Source organism: Dermacentor silvarum, chromosome 4, assembly GCF_013339745.2.
Source record: "Dermacentor silvarum isolate Dsil-2018 chromosome 4, BIME_Dsil_1.4, whole genome shotgun sequence".
NCBI lineage: Eukaryota > Metazoa > Arthropoda > Arachnida > Ixodida > Ixodidae > Dermacentor > Dermacentor silvarum.
In genome coordinates, this window is record NC_051157.2 from 28,738,343 (window position 1) to 28,765,134 (window position 26,792).

General features: G+C 47.7%; 1 protein-coding gene across 1 annotated transcript; it reads left to right on the forward strand.

The window, feature by feature from the left end:
• Window positions 1-842: 842 nt before the first annotated feature.
• On the forward strand, window positions 843-26,792 carry LOC125939635 (kelch-like protein 10). The gene is made up of 11 exons (XM_037711746.2): window positions 843-1,144; window positions 2,967-3,173; window positions 8,632-8,840; window positions 10,683-11,008; window positions 15,612-15,807; window positions 17,065-17,264; window positions 19,883-19,993; window positions 21,516-21,707; window positions 23,096-23,218; window positions 23,680-23,823; window positions 25,288-26,792. The coding sequence occupies exons 1-11, from the start codon at window positions 917-919 to the stop codon at window positions 25,323-25,325; spliced, it is 1,974 nt and encodes a 657-aa protein (XP_037567674.1). The 5' UTR covers window positions 843-916; the 3' UTR covers window positions 25,326-26,792.

Below are 26,792 nucleotides of genomic sequence, written 5' to 3' on the forward strand. Positions count from 1 at the left end.
TTGAAAGTTGTGTTTTGGGTCTGTGAGTGTGAGTGTCGGCCAGCAACAGATACACTCAAGCAATCACGGCGCGGATCTTCGTTGTCTTCTTCAATGTGCCACGGAAAAACACAGGAGCGCGTCTGCTTCACTAAACCTGCTACAGAAGTTTTGTAGGCTTTGTTTTGACGCGCGTCAGGAGCACACACTTCCGGCGGCTCGTAACAATGCAAGTTCAAAGTTCGCGCCCATCTGCTCCGGCGAGCTGCAGAACCCCTGATTGGAGGCGCAAAGAGAGATGGCACACCAACATGGCTGCACTTCCGGCTTCAAAAAATTGACTTCAGGGCCTCTCCTGTTTTGTTTACTTCCTCCATGGGCACAGTCCTAGCTGTTGGCATCCGCAGCTCGAGCTCGGGTCTCGCGCCGAAGCGATGGCAGTGCCCACGGCGCCTACATGCATATTCCGCACTACAATATATATATATATATATATATATATATATATATATATATATATATATATATATATATATATATATACTGTACATGTGTACAGTGAGTGAGTGAAATAACTTTAGTACAGTACACATGTACACATGTACATGCTCTGGTATACACAGTATACATGCAAACCAGAGCTACGGACAACGGACGACGACGAGGGACAAGGCTCGGCCCTATAAGGTGCTTCGCCCCTACAACTTGCTCGTGTGTTGCCTGTAGGTGACAATCATCCGTAAACATGCTTCTTAATTTACACTTTAATTTAACCTACCCGATTCCTGGCCAAACCCCTAGAGTGGGTACGTGCCAGTAGACCACAAGCTCCAACATCTACAGCGCGAGCAGCGCGAGCAGTGCGCGGAGTCTCGGGTCGCCGGCTCTGCAGCTGGAAGGCACAGCTCGCTCGCTTCCCGGGAGCGGAGCGGCGGCCATGTTCTCCGGCAGCGTGCTGCTGCCCGGCGGCGATGCGACGGCGGACTGCGTGCTACGCACCTCGGACGGCGGCGCGTTCCGTGCGCACCGCGCCTACCTGTGCACAGTCAGCCCGTACTTCGCGGCGGTGTTCCGCGAGCAGTTCGGCTCGCCCAGGGACGTCGTCGTCGGCGGTGTCAGTGCCGCAGTGCTCGACGCGCTGCTCACCTTCCAGTACACAGACCAGGTGGGGAACTTGCGCAGCTTCGTAGGGAAACCGGAAGCGCGGCGAAGTTTCTGGAGAAGTGCAGTTGGCACGATAAGCGCAGCTTTGACAGGACGCTAAGCACCGTGTTCGCAAACGCGTCTCGACTGTGATCTGTTTCTAAACCATGTGGCACCACAGAATGAAGCATCGGAACTGAGTGGTTGCTTTCGATGAAGTCCTGTTATTGTAATGTTATAACGGAAAGCAGTTAGGCGAATCGTAGCTTCAGGATAAGAGGAAGTAATAAACCTGCAATTACAAATAATAGTTACTGAGGCTTGTACATTTATAAAATGGGAAAAATATATTATACGCGCAGCATACATGAACTCAGTACACCACTTTTACTATAGCGGTTTAAATTTCTCATAAGACGACTTTTGTCCTACTGCTAATATAATCACGTGCGATAATGTTCCGTGGATAATTCCACGAACAAGGTGTACTTAAAGAACGGCCCTCCCTCGTAGTTCTTTCCAGCGGACAGCGAAATCGTCTGACTGGAAAATTATATAATGCAAGAACAAAGCGGAAAATGGTATAACTCGGGAACTGCCACATGGAAGAACCGATTCGCAATATTCAGTGTTCCTGCACTTCGAGTTGTCGATTAATTCGCCCTCACTGTGCGATCTGCTAGCCTCCTGGTTAGCTCAGATGGTAGAGCGACCACCCCGCTAAGGCGTTAGCACCAGCCTCGATCTCCGGACCAGGATACATCTTCGTATACTGCGAAAGCTTTCGTTCTGAGAAATCCGCATGGGTTTTCTTTGCGGCTCCGTGCTACACACGAGTGAATGACACTTTTCCTCTTTCAGCGATAGAGGGAGAACAGTATAATGGTTCCTACAATAAGACATCTGGCAGTCGCATATGCATTAACTCCATGCTATACTGGCACGCAAAGGGTAAGTACAGCCTCCCGCATTTTAGCTATATTGCCCGAGCGTCCATCACACGTCATTTTGGCGCCTTTAAGCGGCGATAATCAGCGAGACCGGCAGAAGTACTCTCAAGTGCACTAAGCACTTTCCGTTGCAAGAGTCGTCTAATGTGATGTTCCCTTCAGGACGACGTACGACCATATTATAGTGTTCTCGCGCGATATAGCTAAGATATTCGTCAGTCCTTCCCCTACCGGGAACAGGGAAGGGGGGGGCACGCGAAGCTTGTCGTACCCTCAAAATTGGGTGACCCGTTCCCTGGCCTCGAGGTTCGCTACCCTTCGGTGACGCTGGACTTCGGTAAGACGGGCTTTTAACGTGAGATCCGCTGCCAGCCGCTGTAACCGAGCCTGGGCTGGAACTGCCTTGAACGCAGGATCCGCACAGCGAGCGCGAGCCTGCTCCCGGCGACGTTGACGCGTTTCTCGTGGAAAGCGGCCTGTTCCGCTGCTGACCGAACAGCGCGACGCCTACGTGTCCGGTTGCCGAGCTTCCGCTGAAAAGGAGCCTCGACACAACGCGCGAGATGCCCTTTGCTTCCCTTGCCGTTCGCCGGGCGCGCATCCGCTCCTGATTGGGGGCTCCCGTCACGTGTTACGGCGCGCGCCTCACCTATTTCACAAGGGGTCTATCCTTAGCCTTTCCCGCGGTTTTACTTCACTTGCGCGAGACATGGGCGAGACGTGTCTTTCTTTTCTTTTTTTTTTTTTTTTTTTTTTTTGCGGCCACACCTTCAACGGCACCGACACTTGTGAGGCAATACAAGCTTCGCTTGAAAATGCGGGAGGCTGTACATGCGAGAAATGCTTGATTCATTAGCGGTGACGACTCTTCATGCGTGGCCGATTCCAACGCAGCTATGCGTGAGCCCCCAGAACGTCTTGGAGGTTCTGCAGGCGGCCGACATGTTTCTGTTGGACGAGGCTCGCAAGCAGTGCCTGTTGCTGCTGCTGAAGACCATGGGGACCCAGAACTGCCTGAGCCTGGCCGCCCTTACGCGCCAGTACTACTGCCCGAACTTTACAGACGCCGTATTCACCTTCGTGCGCGAGAACTTTGACGAGGTGAGCGTTTGAGCGCCAATGGCCTTAAAGGGACACTAAAGGACACTACACATTAATTCAGTTTAAAATGGGGCAGAATTTCCTTTCACAAATCTACGCTCATTCGTTTAGCCGAAAGAACTTATTATTGGCGACATCGTTTTTTAATGGACACAGGAAGAGAAAAACGTGCTCAGTATAGTGTAGCAAATTACCATTCCACGATACTAGGAGCCACTTATAACTTTGGGAAAAGCCAGAAAAGACGCAATAACTCAAGACGGCTGGCTAGGCCAGTTCACGCACAATCTCGTCATGACGACCGAGGTTTTCGGCGGTGTCTGCGCGGGACCAGTTATTTTTCATGGGCGAAAATGGGCTACATTGTATTCGAAAGAAAACACAGACTTGGCAAGCTTCGAGAACTTTCACTGAGCCCAAAAGAAAAGAATACTTTGAAAATTGTGACGTCAAGCTGACGCGATACTAATTGCTGTTCGCGCTGATTCTGTTAAAAGCTACGTTCTGTTGAACTGTTAAAGGCTCTTAAAGGCACTGTTAAAGGCAATGTTCTGTTGAACATACTACTACAGCAATCCTATAGACAATGTTGCGGAGCTGGTGATTCTCAAATTTCCTTAATAACTGCTTTTAACTAGCATCTAAGAAAACAACGAAGAGCGTGGGTGTTTACGAATATGACACACATCCCCAACCATCACCGCCGAGAATGTCAGGGTCCCTCAAAAGTCACGCTCGGGCACCGCACAATTTCTCTGCGGTCTGGATTCTGCATCGTTTCCACCGAGCGGTAATGATGGCATTTTTTTTTAATTCGGCATCAAAAACGTTTACTTTTCCAAGCTTTTCATCATGCATCCACTCTTATTTCAAGCGTGAAAATTTTGCATGGAGGCTGTTCTGTGTCACACTATCTGAAACTAGGCTTTTCACGCGGCTCAACGTTTTATTCCAGCTTGTTTACTTTCAATGTAATATGGCGATTTCATACGCCAGAAGTTGGTTAAAACTTTCTCCATGGCGCCCGATGTAAAGCCTATGGAACACATGCAACCAAGGGACATGCATACTTATAACTGGTAGATGACTTTTTCATCTATAGACACAGTAAATAGTGTACAGCCTACACGTCCCCTCTGTTCAAGGAAGGACAAATATATAAGAAAAGTCTCATTACAGAACTGTGCAAATTTGTACAGTGCATTCTCTAAAGAAAATATGTTGAAGGCAACAGAAACTCCACCGAAAGTCAACAAAATCCCAGAACCCTCTTACGTGAAAAGGAAAAGGTGGCGTACAAAACAAAAACTCAGAAGAAAACTGTAGGTTGTCTTAAAATTGTCTGCATATACACTGTTTACTTATAATTCACTAGCCTCTCATGAACATTCCGGAAGGAACATTCAGGCCGCGCTGAAACTGATGTCATTAGGGGCTCTAAGTAGAGTACCGTTCACAGATAATCATCGCCTGTCAGTCTACAAGTGCCTGTTTGTGTATGTCCTAGAGTAATAGCGAAAGCGCCGTGAACCTATTGTCTGTGTCGATAGAATGTCCCCAGAAACGCCGGAGATATTGCTGTTGATGTGCTGACTTAAACAACCAAATATTGATTATTAGCACTGCCTCTCAGCCAAGCCTTTTCTTTTTTTGTTAGTCCTTGTTGACCCGGCACCACTGATAAAGCCCACACGTTTTTTCGGATCACGCTAGATCGTCGCGCAACACGACTCAACACTGAGTGAAGGCTCAGCGGTGAGATAGTCGCAAGAGAAACCTCGTGCGTCTTTGGCTGATTGATTGATTGATTGATTGATTGGTTGATTGATTGGTTGGTTGATTGATTGATTGATTGATTGATTGATTGATTGATTGATTGATTGATTGATTGATTGATTGATTGATTGATTGATTGATTGATTGAGGTTTATCGTTTCGAAGCAACACTGGGGCTATGAAAAACGCTGCTGTGGAGGACTCCTGATTAATCTTTTTTTTTTTTCACCTGCAACTCTTTAACATGTTCCCAAATCTAAGTACGCGAGCGTTTTTTGCATTTCGTCGTAAGCCCGCGACGTCGTGCTCAACAGCAGAACACCAAAGCCACTAAGCTACGGCGGATGCTTGTTTGCCTGCCCTTAAACCTTCTTGTCGAAATAATACCGAAACGAGCCTTCGTATATAGAACGCATTCCGAGGCAATTTTGAAGCTAATACCAATCGATGCGAAACTTTTTAATTGGCGCATTTACAAATTACCTGCACAAGGCTTTTGGCATGCGAAAATAAATTAATACCGCCAATCGGAGGCCTTAGGCGACCACCTTAGATTTGGATAAGAGTGGTCGGCGCAGTATCTCCAAGATGCATGCCCAAGAGGCAGAAAGGGTATAAAAGCGGAGGGAGGGGGAGGGGGGTTATTTCGCAAGTGTCCACCTAGTGGACATGTCCATTTCGTCTGCTGCTAAAGTTCTGATTGGCTGGGCCAGGGTACGCGTCAGGAGGAGACAGGCACCTCCAGCCTATCAGCATTTCAGCTGCAGACGAAATGGACATGTCCACTATAGGTGGACACTTACAGAATAGCCCCCTGAAACCAGGGTGCTTTACTATTCTATTTATATGTGGGTTGGGGCCGCCGAGCTCGGAGGGTGCCAGGGCTTGTTCACATACAAGATCGACTGTCGATGATAGCGGATAGCCGCTGTTATGCACCCCCTGCACGCAGTGGCCTCAGCGAGGCCCCAACCCACGGACCAGTCCGCGTTCCAGCTTTACTGTCCCTGTTGCCCCTTTGGCGTCCTGCAGTCACTGCCTAAGTATACTGACCAGTGGCATGCTGTTTTAACTTATTTCTTAGTATTTGCGCAATTTCTCATTTCTATTTACCGCGATGCATTGTGTATGCTTCACCATATTACAATGCTGTATTGCGGTGAAGCCATTCAATTTGCCGCGATGCATTGTGTATGCTTCACTACATTACGACGCTGTATTGCGGTGAAGCCATTACGGAACGTATGTAAGACTCTGCAAGACGCAGCAAGAAAACCGAAGTAGTGCAACCTATTGTCTGTGTCGATAGAGTGTCCCTAGAAACGCCGGGGATATTGCTGTTGCTGTGTTGAAATAAACCAGCAAATATTGATTATTAGCACTGCCTCTCAGCCCAGCCTTTTCTTTTTTTTGTTAGTCCTTGTTGACCCGGCACCACTGATAAAGCCTACACGTTTTTTCGGGTCAAGCTAGATCGTCGCGCAACAGGACTCAACACTGAGTGAAGGCTCAGCGGCCCCATGGTGGGGAGGCTGGTGGGAACGGTTGGTCGGAACCGTAAAATTGGCACTCCGCAAAGTTTTAGGTCGAAGTTGTCTGTGCGCAGAAGAACTTTCAACTATTATTACTGAGGCGAGCCTGTAGCCCTCACGCACGAGGTTTCCCGCCGCGCAGAGTCTGAGACACCCTCTTCGAGTTCGGACCTCCTGGTGTGAAACACGCGAAAACGCTTAGTAAGCTTTAATGATATCACCAAGCACTACCAGTTAGGCAGGAGGATATTTCCCCCGTGCACCTCACCCCAAACTGAAACGTTGCCAGGCAGTCGTCTGGCGACAACTGCAGACACACACCTTCCCCAGTCCGGTGCGATTGCAGCACATTTTCCCCACGCAATACCAGAGTGCTCTTTGCAAGTTATGTCAGGCAACTAGAGCGACACTCTCACACATGTTGTGAGAGTGACCTGTTATAGCAGCGAAAATGGCAGTAGCTCCGGAGGCTCTTGCGTCGAAGTGGGCCGCCGCTCTGCGCAGCTCCAACCTCAAGACACAAGAGTGGGCAGTCCAGCGGGCCCGGGAGGCGGCGACGAGGCAAGGCCTGGAAGTCCCCTCATGGGAGACCTGAGCCCGGGTCCTTAAACTTCGCCGGATTTCAATAAAGTTGTTTCCATCATAGTGCAACAACAGTTGCTCACAAAATCAACAAAAAGATTTACAACGGCATAAATATAAAAATATGAAGCTTCATAATACGAGGCAATAAGGGCAGGACGGAAATAAAATTAGGAAATGATTAAGAGAAACTTCAGAATTTCTTAATGAATATTGCTTAATCAGCGACTTCCTGCTAGGTGACAAGGAGTTGCATAATATTGTTGTAAATGACAAAGTCCTTGTGCAGGACCTTCTCGTAATACCTTATGCAGCAATTATTGTGAACTCGAGGTAATAGCATATCTCCTGACGCGAAACGCGTACTATTATAGGGCTTTGTACGTAATAAGTTCGCCCACTGTTTACCACTACATATATATGCTGCTATTACTAACGGTAGCACTACACGACTGTAAACTGCCATAAATGTTGTCAATTCCGCATTTTCAAACTACGTTATGCGTAAGTTTACTAACAATAGGTCATATTATGTCCCTATTAGACGAATACGCGAATGGCGCGAAAAAAGGTGGACCCAAGTATAAGGTGCATATAAAATACACGAGCGCCAGCTTCCAACGGAATTCGCTAGTACTTGCTGGTACAGTAGGATATGAATCTTGACTGCCACGTAGCTATGGCGTAAATGTTGACTCATGTATACGACTGCAGGATTTCGCCTGGTCTGATAGAGAGGATCGAGGCCAATATAGCAGAAATGTGTTTAATCAAAACGAACGTGAATATGTTCTGAAGTTTAAGCTTTGTATGATACGTAATATCCAGTACGTTACCGCGATACGTGATACATTAGATCCACTGCGCATGCGCGTCCTATGCCATGGGCAACCGTGGCGGCTAGCAGCGACACCGTGACTGTTCTACAACGTTGCAGCGACCAGACGGCCCAGACCGCCCACTTCGAACCGAATTCGCGCTTTATGCTTGTTCTCCGTGAAAACCAGACATAAATAACAAAGCAATCGCTTAGTCTCATCGCACTCTTATGGCAAAGTGTGTAAGTGATGGTTTGTCGTGATTATTGAGACTTTTGACGCATCTAGGCCTAAACAGACGGCACCGTGCTACGAAAAAGGTTTGATTTCCACCTAGTAGATGGCGGCACATCATAAGAGTTGGCTATGCATTGGCGATGCGTTGGCGATTAGTAGTGCCCTAAAAGCTTAATTATACTCAGCACCAATCATTTAATACTACGCTCTAGTACGGTGGGCAATAGCACTATGCGAAGAAGTTGGTTTTCAGCATGTCGACCTTGATACCCCAAGGAGGAGGCGCATGCGCAGTGGGCTTAAAGCGTCCCGTATCACGGTATAACCTATCACGTGTCACAGAAAGCTAAAACTTTCCGCTATTATACGTGGAAAGGTTATCTCTGCCAGGTGGCTTAACGAATCGGATGGCTACGTATCTATAGCATATGTATAGCGCCTATAGCTCCTGTTCTTCCACGCGCATCCATCGTTTCCGCATTGTGTTGAACCGCGCGTCCACGGTGAACGCAGGTCTGGCGGCTCAGCGAGGAGTTCGTGGACACCCCTGCATGGCTCATGTACCAACTGCTCTCCTCGCCGGAGCTTAATGCGGATCGCGAAGAGGACGTGCTTCACGCGATTGCACGGTGGTTCTCGGCCGTCTCGTCACCCGAAGAGGCAAACCGCACCGAACTGCTGGAGCTGCTCCAGTGTGTACGCATTGGCCGTTTCAGTAAAGAGTGAGTTTGCCTGTTTCAATCCTAACAAGGCGCCTGGACAATAGATATTCCTCGTCTCTCTTGCCTCTCGTGCCGAATCAACTCATTTCACATTGGGTAGTGTGTAGTTGTTGTGCGCATGCGGCCGAAATGCGCATGCATGTAACCGAAAAGCGCTTGCAACCGAAAAGCGCGGAGTCGTGACAAGCGAAAATTGATGCTCCTTTCAGACAAGCAAAGAGCCCCAAGGTGACTTATGGTACTGACATATAGGGCCCACGTGTGTTTTCTAGAAGTATACTTTGTCATGTTCGTGCGTTAACCTTGCTTCATCTGGAATTTTTGTACCCTGCTATCCCCCACTTCTTAAATATTCCTGTAGCGGGGCTGAAGAAATAACTAAGCTCTTTACAGACTCAGAATCGCACTGTCCAGAAGGCAGATATATCATTATGCCGTTGAACCACACAAACAGTTGCTCAACACTTATGTGCATCTACCCTGTAGTCTATCTGTCAGTTTCAATGCTACCTCCTTCATACAGCGCGACACATAATCACCTGTTCGCCATTCTCCAAAGCAATTGTGTGAACTTCCTCTTGCGGAACAGCCACGATAAGTTGTCTATAAGGTTAGCGCTTGCAGCATACTTGTCGCGGTAGCCCAGTGCCTGGCGTTGCTGAGCTCGAGGTCGCTGGTTCGATCCCGGCTGCGGCGGCCACATCCCGATTGAGGCAGAATGCAAAACCGTGCATTGGGTGCACGTAAAAGAACCCAGGTGGTAAAAATTAATCCGGCTTCCTCCACTACAGCGTGCCTCATAATCGAATTGTTGTTTTGGCACGTTAAACCCCAGCATTTAATTAATGCAGTGCGTGCGGCAGTGAAGAAATTGTTGCGCCGAAAACGCAGCAGTTGACCCATCGAAGAACGTGCCAGTGCATTTAAATAAACACTAAAAAGAAAACGTTATTTCAGCACTATTAGTAACTTACCCTCCTACAGTGCTGAAAGAGACACTATTACCGTTACAGGAAAGCCAGAATTTTAAGGTGCAAGAGCGAAATTCGTGTGGCAACGCCGCCTGAAAGTTCGCGCACCAGCTCGACGTGACGTCAACAATTAGGATGGCATCTCCTAGGGCTTTGTTGATTTCTTTACTTGTAAGAGGTTAACTACAGTGTGTACTAATATAGCGCAAACGTAGCACGATTCGAGAACTTCACACTGAACTGCAATGGCTCCAAATATGAAAAGCTTATATCTTAAAATCAACGACGTCAAATGGACGTAGTGGCGCTGGATTTTTTATCCGAAATTCAAAAATTTCGTTTGAACATTCACTAGCCCTTCCCCTTCCAAGAAAATGGGGTAAGCGATGCTTGTCGTCCGATTGTAGCGTGCCGATTCTAGCGTGAGGGCTTCCGAAGCCCAGGCGAAACGTCAGCGAAGAGCCACGGACCCCGAGTTGCGGGAACACGATGTTGAGGCCAAACGTCAGTGAAGAGCCGCCAACCCTGAGTTTACGGCAAACGAAGCGGAACGCCTGCGACAGCGTCGTCTGCCCACCCCAAGCTTCGCTTACACCCATTTTCGAATGGGTGTAAGCGATTTTCTTGACAGGGGAAGGGCTCTGAATGTTTTTTCAGTAAGCCTAGCAGAGCTGTCATTAAGTTGTAAGCGAATTCCAGCCAGGCTCGGCTCTCTCTCAGAGGCGAAGGGCGGGTTCACTGCGTTTTTCTGGGTTAAGCTTGTACTGCATTCTCGGGTTGTCACCGTCTATGTATTCGTTTGTCATGGGTGTACCTCTGAGCGAGGAAACTTGTGAACAGCGATAATCGTTTGGTCTCCGATGTTGCGCAGTGCCCTGGCCCAGTTCCGCAATCGCTGGCCTTCGCTGTTTGACAGCGCTGAGTTCCAAGAGGCCATCATACAGGCCCTCACATTAGGCCCCTGCATGTGCTCGCCGAACAAGCTGATGCGCGCACTGACTGAACCGGAAAACCCGCCAGAGCCGACTCCACCGGCTAACGCGGCTCCAAATCTGGCCGTGGCTGCCGCCGCCGCCATCAACGAGGCCGGAAACTTGTTCCTGGCCATGCAAGCTCAGAATGCCGCCCTTGTAGCAGCCGCTCAAGGAGCACCCGTTCAAGAAGCAGCCGCAGAGGAAGAACCCGAGCCTCCATACGGTGAGCTCCAGCGAAGCTCTTGCTTCACTCCGTTAGCGTCATGGTGCTGAAACGTTGTTCCAAGTAGATCGTGTTAGTTGTTGCCTATGCCGTGCAAGGCTCCCCAGCCACCAGGAACTCTCGCCCACGCTCACTCTTCGGCACATTTTACTGAAGTCGCGCAATTTTAGCATGAATTGCGCACCTATGATTTCGAAATTATACGGCGTAGCCTTTGCTAAAATAACCGAAGAGAATAAAAGACCCGCCTTGGAAGTTACCGTAACCTTTATGCAGGACTATCTTCCGTATACATTCTGTGGTATATACACAGATCCACTTTAATATTTCAAGATGCATGCATGCATCTGCATACATGCATCCAGTTACATACATACATACATACATAATACATACATACATACATACATACATACATACATACATACATACATACATACATACATACATACATACATACATACATACATACATACATACATACATACATACATACATAATACATACATACATACATACATACATACATACACATACATACATACATACATACATACATACATACATACATACATACATACATACATACATACTACATACATACATACATACATACATACATACATACATACATACATACATACATCATACACTACATACATACATACACATACATACATACATACATACATACATACATACATACATACATACATACATACATACATACATACATACATACATACATACATACATACATACATACTACATACATACATACATACAAAGTGTAGGCTATAAGGTGTGTGCGCGCGTGTGTGCGTTGCGGGGGGGGGGGGGGGTAAGAAGATAACGCAAGATGACAGTTTCGAGAAGTGGAGGAGGAAGAAGGGACAATAAACAGTAATGGCGACCGTATGACTACCTATGCTTGTTGCCGCAGTCTACTTCACGATCCTGTGTTAATCGCCTGATGGACCGCTCCGATTTCCCAAGGAGAATGTGTGTCAACGTCACGGCCACCGATATGGATGGCGTCAAGCTGGTGAGCAGCGCATACTGCGTCTATGGCGGAAAGTCGGCCTGATAGCGTGAACTTTGACTATTTTCCCTGGCACGTGCATACATGCTTTCGGTAACCTAGCGGCGGAGAGTACTCTCAAGATAAATAGCAGCGACCACGAACGCGAAGTGGCCATCGCACATATCAATCGGGAGCTTCGCGACGCGAAAGCACAGGAAAATGGGGTCACGAAGGCAGCACGAGTTTCCTACAAAAAAAAGACAGAGATGTTTCCAGAACAAAATATATTCTGCAAGATGTGATTCATTTGCAAGAAAAAAAAAACAGGCAAGTGCAACAGCAGCTGTTGGAAGTCATAATGCAAACGGCCCTCCAACGGACTCTAAGGACACCTACCGAATTTATTAAACCGGATATCTTCGACTGTTCTTTTCCAGAGAATGCTCAGGCCTGGCTTGATTTCTGTGAATATGCCTGTGACCGTAATTGTTGGCAGGATGATGTCGACAAGGTTATGAACATGCGGTTGTACCTCGGAGGCGTCGCGAGGACTTGGTACGAGATCCGAGTGACAGAAAAGGCAGGACATCCTTGGACGGACTGGAGAAAAAACTTTTTGACCACATTTTCTGTATATAGACTCGAAAGTTTGGACAGGACAATAGCTTGCAAGTACGTTCCCGGCCATGTTCATAAGTATTTTTTTTAAGTGGAGGCTATTGGCATGCCGCAGATTCTGCACTGTCAGACTCATCGCCCGTGCCCGTCATTATACAAGGATTTCCTAAGTGTATGCAGCATCAAGTTCAACTTCGGGCACCAGAAACACTAGAAGACCTACTGCCAATTATGAAGCAATTATTTGTTCAGGAGTGGCAACATGCCCCGACAGATGATAATGCCAAGGAAATATCTCTAGTACCGGCGTTCAGAGGCGACATTTGTTAGAAGGCAGGCGGCAAATTATCCTGGTTCGTTTGTGGAAGACTTTTCTAAACAGAAGTAAAAGAATATACTTAAAAAGATGCCTGATGACCTTTCACCATCCCGACAGGAAACAATTTACCTCACTGATCGTGCCAAGCTGATATACTCGTATGTTCCCGCACAAGTAAATGGAAAGGATGAAATGGAAATGTCCCGTCCGGTAATGCAAGAGCTCCGTTTACAACTCTACTGGGATGGCCAAGTCACAACGCAAGACGATCGCGGGTTGCCTTCCTTCACAGTCCTGGAGGAAAACCCTCGCAAGCCCTCTGTAGCGGAAGATGTCACTCGGAGGTACCCAGAGCTACTTTGTGTCGGAGGCTACCCAAGAGCGGCGTCAAAGTTTCAAGTCCCATTCGAGCTACGAGAGACGACAGTAGTAAAGCGGAAGGCCTACAATATGTCGAGAGACAAGAAGCTTTCGCTGAAAGAAGAGCTGCAGAAAATGCTTGACACTGGTGTGATACGTGCCTCTACACCTTCTTTTGCTTCTCCGGTCCCGATTGTGCCTAAAGAGGATGGAACATTTCCTCTGTGCACCAGACCGGCCTCTAACCAAATAAGGGAATAAATTCCCTTATTTGGTTAGAGTCTCTAAGTCTTAATGCTTCGATTGGTACTTCGGGATCATCATCAGCAGCAGCCTATATTTATGTCTACTGCAGACGAAGGCCTCTCCCTGCGATCTCCAATTACCCCTGTCTTGCGCTAGCTCATTCCAACTTGCGCCTGCAAATTTCCTAGCTCCATCACCCCACCTGGTTTTCTGCCGTCCTAGACTGTGCTTTCCTTCTCTTGGTATCCAGTCTGTAACCCCAATGGTCCACCGGTTATCCATACATCGCATAACATGGCCTGCCCCGCTCCATTTTTTTTTCTCTTAATGTCATTTAGAACATCTGTTATCCCCGTTTTCTCTCTGATCCACACCGCTCTCTTTCTGTCTCTTAAAGTTAGGCCTAACATTTTTCGTTCCATCGCTCTTTGTGCGCTCCTTAACTATATAGGCTGATGATGATGATGATGATGATGATATATCCCATTGTTTTTTAAATGAATTCATGGGTTTTACGAGCCAAAACCACAATTTGATTATGAGGAATGCCGTAGTGACGGAATCCGGATTAATTTCGACCACCAGATGATCGATCTTTAATGCGCTCCCAATGCACGCAACAAAGACGTTTTCGCATTTCACCCCCATCTAAATGCGGCCGCGCGGCCGGGATTTGACCCAGCGACCTCGTGCTTAGCAGCGCAACACCATAGCCGCTAAGCCAACGCGGCAGGTTTATGTGTACCGTGGTCAGCTAAGTGTGACACACAAATTTTACCTGATCAGTAAGTATAACGCTGCGTTGCATGCTCCGTATGTCTCGTCTTGTAAATCGGGGGAGTAGCTGTTTCTTGTGAAGGGGCGGTGCTGTGTGCACAAGTGTGCACGCCAAGATAACGTAACAAGAGCAAAAGCACTGATAAAATCAATATTTATAACCTATCTCATACATCTTGAAACACTTCCGATACTATTTGATTTGAGCTGTACGTTTCCGTATGTGTAACGTATCTTAGCAATACGAGTTGGAAAGTGAATGGCCGAGTGTTTGCCCTCGTATTCACAATGTCGTATTGCACTGGGTTCATTTCTGTCACAGTTTCTTGTCTTTTTTTTATATCAGACTTAATATTCTAGTGGCTGGATACGTGCTTTTTAAGTATTCTAGACATGGCATAGTGATTTTTTCATATCTGAAGTTCCTGTAGAGAGTTCTCTCACGGAGTCCACATTCTGTATAACAATGACAAAATTCACTGAATTCAAAATTATTCATCCGTCCTGCAGCTGAGTACGCTTTTCATGATTCTACAGATGCGAGAAATGCTGTGAAACTATGTTGACAGGATCGCGAAGGAAATTAAACATCGAAGCTGTATGCGCCTTCTAAAAAAAAGTCACAGGCCTGCACGGCACACGCAGTGCAGTCACAGCGTAAGCTGGTGGAGCGGCTCAAGAGTAGCACCAATTTGGGCACCACGCACACCAGGGTCTTCGCGGCAGTCTGCTCGCCTCGTTTTGACGAGAACGATCTGAACTGTCCGCCCGGCGTCGACGGCGAGCTGAGGCTTGTAATGCTCTCTGCACAGCAGTCTGCTGAGCCCGATCAAGCCTTACAACTGCAACTTACATGTCGGGCGCGCCGCGTTTTCAGGCGCCTTAACTAGATGGCGCCGCCACACTGGCGGAGGCTCGGTAGCTTTGGCAGCACGTTGATTGCGCGCCTCGTCTGAATCGCATATCGTCGTCTGTGCCTGAGGACGCTGCGTTTGCAGGCATCTTACCTAGATGGCGCCACCATACTGGCGGAGGCTCGAGTCGTCTCCTCCTGCGTGCTTAGGAGCGTTTTAAGGCATGTTTCCGCTGCCCATTAGCAAGCGCTTGCGTGGCTCAGTGGTAGAGTATCCGGTACTTTTTTCGCGCTTCCGGTGATAGCGGTTACGCGGCCGGCGGCATCATCGCGACCCGAAACGGCTATTGGAATGAGCCCATAACAGCTTACGCTGTAACATACATGGCATTCTCCACTCTTTCAGAGCCCATGGAGCTGAAAAAGGCGCGTTGCGATCTTTGCGGTCGCACGAACCCCGAGCGCTGGCTGCCGCGGCTGCCGTGTGAGATCATCTTTCTGATCGGCGGCTGGAGTAGCGGCCAGCCGCGGTCCACCATCGAGACCTTCGACCCACGAGTAAACCGCTGGTTTCAGCACAAGAACGATTCTTTCGCTGCAAGGCAAGCGTATTCACTCAATGTTCAATGGCCTTGCAGCGATACACAACAAACACTTTAGATCGGTCGATTGCGCGTCATGGGTGATCATGCCAATGGATCAGTCTTGCCTTGAGCTGGCGCTTGATAAGCAAGAATGGACGTGAGAACAAAAGTGGCGCCGCCACTTTCAAATTACCGGAACCAGATATGCCTGTATCGTTGAGGAAACTTCGGAGCCTGCTCGGACATGGTTAAAGGTTTACCAATTAACAATTATATCACTATTCAATATTAAGTGAAGAACGGCGTGCCAACTTTTGGGTGTGCTCCGTATCTTGAAAACACTGTAGTCTTGTTCAGAGAGAAAGATAGTTGCACACGTCAGATTGTGGAACCTGCAGTAATGAATAGTGATGACTGAGTGCGTCAGCTTACCGTCTCTTTTGTTATCTGCCACATAAATAAGTTTTCTTGGAGGTAGCTGTTAACAAGTGCTTAGTAACGCACACGTGTTCGTACGATGAAGTGATTAGTTCTTTCTTTCCTTTTTGTCTGTTTTGCTGCATATATTCAGAACATTTCGCATCATATGTTAGTTGGAAGTTAGCGCCTGTACCATTCCTGTCTCTGTGTGCTTTTTTTTTTGTAGATTCTGCACTAGAACACTTATAAATCGCAAATGAACATTGACCTTCATTTTCTCCTGTACCACCCATTTTCCACCAACGAAATTCCGTTTGAAGCTTGGAAAGAAACCTTACTAGCGTGTACACTTAATGTTTTTCTTAAATACGCCCGTTAGCTGCAAGTGTGCCACTAGGCTTGCCGAAATAAACTGAAATTATTCGTAATGCTGACACACAAACTGCGTCCTATTTACCCGTGCATTGGAAAGTTCCCGACGCCGAGTTTGGGCTGAAGTTCTCAGGTTAGATTCATAAGCGGAGAAGAAAATCAGCCTTATCGGGAAATCCCTGGTTCGTATACACGTTTGCTCAGGGAGTACGCTCAAGTACCGCTGACAAGCATTCCATGCAGTTCTGTGCAGCGGGTATGCTCAAGCATGGCCTCCGAAATCATGCCATCTCGAAGGCAATTATTCAAGTCAGACGGCACTTTAATCGACTTAATTGGATTAATTGATCGACTTAAATACCCCGTCTCGTCTGGCACGTCAATGCCACTCGTCTTCCTATCGCACGCGCTATCCACGTACACGCACGAGCGGTATACTTGCAGTAGAGACGTTCTCGGCTAATTCGAATCGAACGCGTGCAGAGCGTACCACGGCGTGGTCGTGTTCCGGCGGCGCATCTACGTGGTGGGCGGCATGAAGCTGCGTACTTACCTCCGCTCAATGGACAGCTACGACCTGGACCGCTGCGAGTGGCAACACCACTCGCCGATGCATGTGCCGCGGGCGTACGTGACCACGGCAGTGCTCGGAGAGCACATCTACGCCATGGGCGGTCACACCGGTACGCCACTTTCTGCGGCGACGCAACTGTGTTAACCCTTTCCGTGCCGAGGACGAGTCTCGATCACTCGTCCAGGGAGTTCCTATCGTCTACCGAGTGCAGCAGACGAGTGGCAGTATATTTTCATCATTTTTGTGTCAACGCTGCGCTATTAAATGGAACTAGCTTCCCAGCAAACAATCCTTTTTTCAAGGCGCAGCTGGCGACAACAAAACGGCAGTGTGGCTGCCTGGGTTGCAGGGCGGCTGTAGCGACGACGGCTGCTTTCTCATTGCTGTAATCGTAGTGCTTTTGGGCGTTTCTTCACCACAAGTAAACATTTAGACGTGGAAAACTCCGGCGAGTTGTTTTCGGTGCTTTAACTTTACTAACGATTGCGAGGAAGACCTACAGACTCTTGCCACCTCACTGTCATTGACGCGGCTCTACGAAAACGCTCTCTTGCCGGCGCCACTGCAACTTTCCTTCTATCCATCGCCATCAATAACGCGTCAAGTGGAAGATAACAAAACCACGCCTGTATTCAGTTCCAAGAAATATCGCCGCTTCGTATAAACTGTTTCTGTGGCTTTGCCTATATATGCAACTCAAAAACACGACAAATTTTGGAAGTAGAAGGCAACAAAATTATAGCAAGTGAACTGCTCATATTGTCATAATGAAAGTTGTTGACAATGAATCAGTCCTAAAAACATTCGAGAAGTTTTCGTCTCTCCCTGAAAGAGAAGTTGGCACCGTAATAGGGTTAAATAAACATTTCTTTACCTCGTCTCCCCGCTTTGCGGATGCATTCTTGACGAGTAGGCAGTAGCTTGGGCGACTGGCTATGTGCCCAAATAGATAATGTGCCGCCGGCTGCGGTCTTGCCGAATAGACAACTTTTGGCACTGGATGTATGCACGACTTGGTATGTGCCTATTCCTTGCCAATGGCAACATGGCGAAGAATGGGTACCAACTGGGCGCAGATGGAATGGGCACAATGGCGTAAACCGCAGCAACCCAAGCGAAAAAAAAATGCCCTACATGCGTATGTGCCACAGTGACTCAAGGGCATAGAAGCCTAAATGTTTTCAAATATGTGTCGTACTTCTCTGTGCATATACACCTCTTGTAAACGCTGCCAAATAGTTGAACTTAGCAAGTAGCGAGAACACTTACTAAGCCAGAACGGCCCAACTACGACTTTGAAATCCCAGACGTCACATTAACGTAACGGCGCTGTGATTTTGGGTCTAAATTGGAAAAATGGAATATTGTTCTTCATTTTCTCTTCCATTTAGTAATCAAACTATGACCTCGAGATCAACGAAAATAGAATACGTTATTGTAAACTGATTTAGTATTTCTTTTGGGTGTCCTATTAAGAACGGGCAGCGTGGTACGTTAAAGGGACACTAAGGGGGAGCACTAAATCGGTTTATACTGATAAATTAATTTTACCCGCCGCGGTGGCTTATTGGCTATGGTGTTGCGCTGCTAAGCGCGAGGTCGTGGGTTCACATCCCGGCCGCGGCGGCCGCATTTCGATTGGGGCGAAATGATTAAACGTCCATGTCGCGTGCATTGGGCGGCAGGTTAAAGATCCCCTGGTTGTCAAAATTAATCCTGAGTCAATCACTACGGCGTGCCTTATAATCAGATCGTACTTTTGGCACGTAAAACTCCAGAATTCAATTCAATACTAATAATTCAAACCTCTATTCATTGATTTCGAGGTAACAGCTGGGTTTATTATCATTTAGGGCAGCTGCGGCTCAATAAGAGCTATTATACCTTGCTAAGTTCGCTCTTTCGCTCCTTGAGCGTACAACGTAGTCAATCTGTAACTATAAAAGTTTAATAAGGCCCGAGCCGATGCCATCGAAATCCATGACGTCATGGCTAGCTGGCACGAAAACTTGAAGGCGACGTCGCTACCCGTCTTTCACATTTGCGTCTTTTCTGCAGGCTTAGCAAGCCGCTCCTCTCGCATTGACTGGCTCTACTGCTACTGTAGAAGGTTAATTTACTAATGCAGCCCGATTCTTCTTTTTTCTTTTTAGTTTCTCCTTAAAGAGCAGCATACATTATAAAGAGCAAGCTGGTGTAGCGGATATTCTACACGCTTAATATCTAAAAGTGCTTCGGTGAGGGCTTGTTGGTACGCACGTTGTATGGTGTATGGCGCCTGCAAAGGTGATCCAAACAGGAACATCAACACGAAAAAATGAGAACAACATAGACCTTGCGCACTAGAAACTGTTTATTCAGCAATGAACGGTTAATGCGCAAGGTCCTTCTTCTTTGTGTTAGTTTTCCTGTGTGTACCACCTTTGCAGGCGCATATATTGCACTTTGTAGATGACAGGAGTAGGGGTATAGCATTTAATATACATTTTCACACAATTTTTTTTAGTCGACTACGGACGGTTACGTTGGTACAGCTTCGAAATCAGATAGCCAAATTCAGGTAACTTAATTAGGAAGATAGGGCGAGAACCGGGTGCGCAAGAAATGGTTCTTTGAATTTAATGCGTTCTACAAGGACTTCCCAGCAACCTTACCTGTATGAATAGTAACCAAGTAAGAAGCGTTTCGCTTCGCGACTCTCGCTTTGCTTCCCCTTTTCTGGCACAGGCATGGAACGTACGTCCACCGTGGAGCGGTATAGCCTTCGCACAAACCAGTGGACCATGGTTGCCCGCATGATGAGAAGGCGCAGCGACGGCTCAGCATGCGTCTTCAGAGGTGAGCGCTTCCTTTTATTTCTCAGTATTGGCCGACAGGATGTGATTGACGAGTACACGAGAACAGCGTGATTAGACTACTCTGCCCATAAGCTCGCGTAGATATGTAGACCTCGCACTGTTAGTTTGTCAGGGACGCCCTGTGCTTGTGTATAATCAGGTCGCCTGCTTAATCTGCATCAACGTAATTTGCCAGATGGCGTGGATGTAGTGCTTGTAACGATATTTGAAAAGCTTCAAGTCGAAAAGTGATGCGATTTCATTCACAGGTGAGGTTTGTATGATGATGACACATTTTGGAGCACGCATAGCTTCAAGCATGACATCAAACACGTTCTGTTTCAATAAGGAGCAGCTCTGGTTGAGCGATCAGCTTTTGTTAATGCAAAGGCTGTTCCACGTGCATGCGGCTGCTGGAGCGAAAAAAAAAAAAAACAGGGGGAAACGATGCTGACGCGCGTGTTCCAGAACGATTTTCGTTGAAACCTACCACATGCTTCGGTGACAGCGCGATTTCCGTCAGAGTGACGCCCAAACTTGCCTCTTGTTCGCAAAATATTCACGCCTGTATTGTTAAATAGAAACAAAAAAACCAGTCGGGTCTCTACACTTTCTTATGATTTCAAAATAAAATAACTATTATGCTTTGCCGTCTTAACATTGCGTTGAACATTAACGATCGCTTGGTCAGCAGCTGCGCAGATCCCGCAACTTCAACACGTGATAAGATATACATGGGCTGAAGCCCCTATTTCGACGTTGCTTGCTGTCGCCCCGTCCATAGTAGTGCCGATCGCTACTCCCCGTCGCGTCGCTACGTCGCTACCAACTTGGCGCAACGCGGCTGCTGCGGTGTATACGGTCGCAGCGACGGCAGCGGCGACGGAAATCGCTGTGCCGCCGTGTGATAATCGTGCCCCGTGAAACAACCCTAAGGCCCGGAGAAGCGCACACATCCATCCAGCTCTATACAAATATGGCTATTGCGCGTGGAACGCGAAGGGCACCGTACGGTCCTTCTTCAAAAATAAAAAGTCGCAGTTTCGCCCGAAAGGCGAAGCATCGATTGTGATAGCAAATTAGCGGACAGCTATATATATATGAAGTAAGAATAGCAGTTTTATGGGCCGTATAAACTTAGAAGCATAGGCATACTAACTAAATCAAGCATGTGTCACGCGTGCGCGAGCAAACATGAACAAATATAACTCGATGACCGCGGAAACTCGCTTTCATAGTACTGGAGTGAGGAAGCGCGCCAGCAGCAGCGAGCGAATTGACTTTCGCGCTTCCTCCCTTGCGTGCGTGAGATAGAGCCGCGAACGCCGGCTCACCATCGCACGCTTTCACTCGCACATACAGCATACGGCGCGCGGCGATGATTTATACGGAACCTCACGGCGTGCGGCGATGACTTTACGGAACCTCACGGCGACGCCGACGCATGAAATGCGCCTATAGTGTCCATATAATTTCTTTCGCAATAAAACGGGCGTCGGCCTGTGTATGCATGGTGCGCGCAGGCCGGCTGTACATCAGCGGCGGCTTCAATGGCCGCAGCGTGCTCGAGAGCGTGGAGGAGTACACGCCATCGCTGGACTCGTGGTCGCTGGTGCGACCGCTGCCTTACCCGCGCTGCAGCCACCGCATGATTCAGCACGGCGGTCGGCTATACGTCATCGGCGGCTTCGACGGACGCCGCCGGCTGTACACAGGTGTGCCCCCGTTACAATTAAGTGTACAACAGCGTGGCGCCACGCTAGTCCAGCATTATGATAGAAATACTACCAGGCCTGTACGTCATATGAAGCTCGTTGCACTTTCTGTATGATTGGGGCCAGCAAAACGTGTAACTAATGACGTCATTTGTGGATTCGAGCTACTTGGTAAGGCAACATTGTTTTACAGAAAACAGCGCAGAAGACGGCTCAAGCGAGTGGCAAATACAGACGCAACGCTATGTGTGCATGTTTGCCACTCGCTTGTCCCGTCTTTTGCTCCGGTCCTTAAAAGAAGACGGCATGTCGTTGCATCATGTGATGCAAGCACCTCCTTGGGTACAAGTTACCCAAGGAGGTGCTGGCTCAAATCGCACAAAAATATGGCCTATAGTGCAGCCGCGCTGTGAAACTCTCCAGTGTCCCAATCGTCTGCGCCCTTATCACTAATAAAGCACAAACTGGTAATAGAACCAGGACCAGATAACAAGTAATCGAATTTCTCTTAATGCCACCACTTGTGCCACAATATACCCTTGTCAAGGCACTGCGCACTGATTCGTATTCTTTCGATGTGGTCCAACGTTGCACGGTGTCAAAGCAGTTATCGCGTGAGTGCACATTCAGTAAAGAAAACAAAGTACAAGCGTGAAGATCAACACATGTCTGTTTCGCGTATTTATTGCTTTCTAGCAGCATCTGCCACCCGCAAATTCTGGCTATACTGGTACGCCAAATAATTTGCTGAGCTTACTACAGCTATATCAACATGGTAAACTTGTACGTAATCACATTGGCCTTTTGTCAAGGCTGCACCAGTCAATTAACCTTTAATATGCAGCCGTTGCCTATGTTCTATTTTGGCGATAGACCGGCATATAAGGACCACCTTATTCGGTTTTTACTGAATTGCTAGTTTCTGTCATAATAAATGTAAGGACCCCTCAAGGTCGCGACTGCACTGTTGCACCAATAATATTCTTAGTGTGTGTGGGTGCACAGTCACAATGGTAGGTGACTGGTGCGACACACGAATTCAGTCAGAATGAGTGGATTTTAAGTTGTACGAATACCTACAATGTTACTGTAATGTGTGAAGTCCAGCCCCAGATTAAATTTAATAACTGGTACATTTAGATATAGTTGACGCGAGCGGCTGAGTTTATGCCTGGCACTGCGAATGCGTCAAGCTCTGCCTGGGTTCTCTTGAATGCAGCTAGGCACTACTATAATTTTTGTCCTCCCTGTTTCCGAAACTCCGTAATATGTATAGTCTCCTCCATTCTTGTACTGTGCAAGAGACGATAATCTTAGGGATAAGTGTGGCTTGTCTGATACAAAGTTCACTCATTGTGTGTCCTCGCGCCGCGTGTATTCTTGCGCAGTGCTCCGCAGTGATGCCAGCCTTCCACTGAGCTGGCACAAGATACCTCCACTAACCTGCGCCCGCAGCACTTTTGCCGTGGCACAGCTTGGAGACGTCATCTATGTCATTGGCGGCTTCAATGGTAATCAATTAGTTAACTGATTAATCGATTACCTCTTTATTTCTTTGATTGATTGATTGATTGATTGATTGATTGATTGATTGATTGATTGATTGATTGATTGATTGATTGATTGATTGATTGATTGATTGATCCTGAAACCAACACGTGGTCTATGAAGAATTCCAAATGGAGGGCTCCGGACTAATATTTGTAACCTGCCGTTCCCTAACGCGCACCAAATTATCAGCACACGAGAGGCCTGCGCGGCGACTTGGGGCATGACATCACGTGAGCTCATGACCTTCCCACAGTGACGCGGTGCTCCCTCAGCACTTGCGTCGGGCAGGGACTGCGAAAGAATAAAACATAAGAAAGGACAAACGGGTTGCTCGATAGCGCTCCTTGAATAAACTCGGTCGTCCCTCGTGAGTGATCTATTCTCGGGGGGTCTTAACATTTCTTGCCACTCTGAAACGCAGGGACGTCACTCGTATCGGACGTGGAGTGCTACACGCCGGGACAAACGTGCTGGCAGAAGGCCAAGCCCCTCAATGGGCCTGTCAGCGCGCTGTCTGGCTGCGTCATCACTGGCATCGAGGCAGCCCGGAAGTTCTCTGCCCGAGGTGAATGAATGACACTAGAAGAAAAGTGACACGCTGACGGCGCGAGTTGCTGCCCTGCAGTGCTCGGTGCCCTGTCTTCCATGTTGCCCCCTTCCCTGGGCAGAGACAGAGTAACGTGAACCGATGTTGACAACACACAGAGAGGTCGCCCTTGCCAACCGTGATCCGAGAGTACACAGTCTAACTTGACGGAGATAGTTTTGCCTGGACGCGCGCAACTAAATTATCCGGCCTCTCCGTACACCGGCTAATATCGAACGTTTACCCAACCACCGGGACGTGGTGATGAAGACTAACAGACGAAAGGCAGACCGGCGATGCAATGAATGGGCCGTGCACCAGGCAGATATCAATTGGAGAGCTCTTCGGAGTATAGGGTTAGTGTACTGGAACCTTTTTCTAGTTTACCGTAGTATGATTAAGGGCGTTTCGGAACGCTTTCGATAACATCGCTGTCGCGGGATCATCGGGACGATGTGGCGCCACATTTCGAATAATATACGCCATGTTTGGAAGGGAAAAAAACTGCCTCTGAATAACAAATCGAATGTTGAAAATTTCCTGACTGCAGAGTACGAAGACGGTTACTTTTCAGTGGCGCAAACATGTTGGTGTCATTACTGTTACAAATATGCATAATTTCATCCGCGTGATTTCAATCTTAGAGGTTAGCGCAAGTGCGTGTCGGTTAGATAGCACTATAACCATCAAGTATTCAACACCGTCTAGCCCCGGACCATTTCGTTGTCATGTGTATGTGCATCGTATATAAGGAAACAGTAATCTGCAAGGAATGCAACAACATGGAAGTGTAACCGCGGCTGTATCTTGAAAGGCATCTGCGGAGGGGGCAGAGGCTGCCCTCTCTTTGTTTTCGCGGCTAAGATCGCGTTGATGCGAGCGCCGGCCCGAAGCTCAATTCACTCGCTGCTGCTGCTGCGCTTACTCACTCCAGCGTTTTGATAGCGAGTTGCCGCGGTCATTGAGTGAAATGCGTTCATGTTTGCTTGTGTGCGCGTGACATCATGCTCGTTAATTTATAGTTAGTGTGTCTATGTTTACAAGTTTATACGGCCGATAAAACTACCATCCTTACTTATAACTGTCCACTAATATGCTGCCGCAATCGATGCCTTTCGGGCGAAACTGCGACTGTTTTACAGAAAGCAGCAATTCTTTAAGCGAGTCTGTGAAATTGCGGCGCGTAACACTGTTGCTTCACGGGACTCCGAGAAATTGCCGATGTCTTAAGCGGGTACTGTCAGACATACCCTCGGCATCCCAGTTAAGGAAATTATTTTAGTGTGGAACCAATCTCCGTAAATATCTCTTTTATGGCTTGGAATGAGATTAGTTTCACGAGGTTACGTGGTACAAAGCCTCTTGAACTTATTTTGTAGCTGTCTCTAAATAACACTGATTTAACATGTTACTCTCCATCGCCTTCTCTTCTTTTTCCTTTAGGAGCTTTGCTGCCGCCTGTGAAACCACAGGTTGCCTGACAAGTCAAACCGAAGCAACCACATCTAACACGCTGCAGCGCAACTACACTAGTGTTTACTCAAAATAGCGGCTATATGTAAATTATTTCAACTGATATGTGGCTAAAATTTTAAGGCAAGACTGTGTGCCGCTAGTAGAGATCGACGTTCGTTTTCACTTCCCTTTCCTAGAAGAACAGACATTACTTTTTTACTATGCGTACCACTCTTTGACTTCCCTTCTATGCGACAACACCTGCAAAGATGCTGAGACGCGGAAGAGCGCAGCATGTTGCCTGAGAACGAAACCAAGTAGTTTCCCTAGAAAAAGGAATCCTCAAGGAAAGTGGCTCCCAGATGGTGATACAAGTTTGTACGTCTGAAGAAGCTTGACGCAGCCCAATTATAAGGCCTGCAGCAGTTACCTTAGATTCGTGAAACAATGTTCAGTTTGGTAAAACAAGTCCTGACTGCTTCCTGAAGACCTCTCTTGGAAATCTTGGACGCTCAGAAGAACGTCAGAACGCTATATACCTCAATTAGACGGGCTTTAGGTTGACAGGTATATATATTTTCGTTCCTTAAGGACTGATCACAAGCAAGTCATCTCCGTAGCCAGAAGCGCAAGGACTGCTGAGCTCGTGGAAAGCTGAAGCACATGCTATGAAAGCCGGACGAGCGGCTTCAATCCCTCCCCCCCCCCCCTTTTTTTTTTTTTCCTGCGCGAGTTCTTTTCAGCTACGAGAGTGATACAGCGGGCCTACAGATCGATGACCTTCTAAACGAAGATGGCGTCTTGAAGGCCGACAGTTGATCAGCAGCAGCTGGCGGCTCCTGAGCGACGTCAACGTCTCGCCAATCCAAGCCTAGTCGAGAATCGACAGCAGGTCCGCAGCAGCCGTATTAATTTCCGCTCCTGATGGACAGGCCACAAGCGATGAAGATCCACAGTTACAAGGAAATTGACTGGGGAGATCGTGGAAAGCTTTAAAAGCACAGTTTATGGACCTCTGAAAATGTACCGCCCGGAAGGTTAAGATCCCTTACATGACACGTCCTCCTCTACCACTAGAGTGCAATGGTGACCTAGCGCCGGGATGACTTCTGAAGCGATGGTGGCTCCTAGAAAGCCGACAGTCAAGAAGTGGCATGAAGCGGTAAGAATGTTGACGACACAAGTCAGTGCACCATCGCCAGCGCGTCTCAAGACATTTTACAACGAGGCGTCAACTGGTGACTGTGAGGTGCACCTGCGTTAAGACATCCTCCGTTTAGCCTGCTCGTGTAACTTTTTTTGGAGACCTGGATAACAGTGACTTTAAATGACCCGTATCGTAGACTCGCGTGACCAACGCTGCTGTACAAACTTCGTCGGACGGTCGACATGAGTGAATTCTCAGCGTGCGTAACCGCTGCGAACGCATGTATACTGGTCTCGGTCCTTAGACTAGGAGCTCCTTTTGTTTATATTAAACGCTCACCATTAAG

Excerpts from the sequence above, each read along its gene's own strand:
- LOC125939635 (XM_037711746.2), top strand. The coding sequence starts at position 917 with ATGTTCTCCGGCAGCGTGCTGCTGCCCGGCGGCGATGCGACGGCGGAC. Across the intron at positions 3,174-8,631 it reads TGCGCGAGAACTTTGACGAG|GTCTGGCGGCTCAGCGAGGA; the intron begins GTGAGCGTTTGA and ends CGGTGAACGCAG. Across the intron at positions 17,265-19,882 it reads CGCCATGGGCGGTCACACCG|GCATGGAACGTACGTCCACC; the intron begins GTACGCCACTTT and ends TTTCTGGCACAG.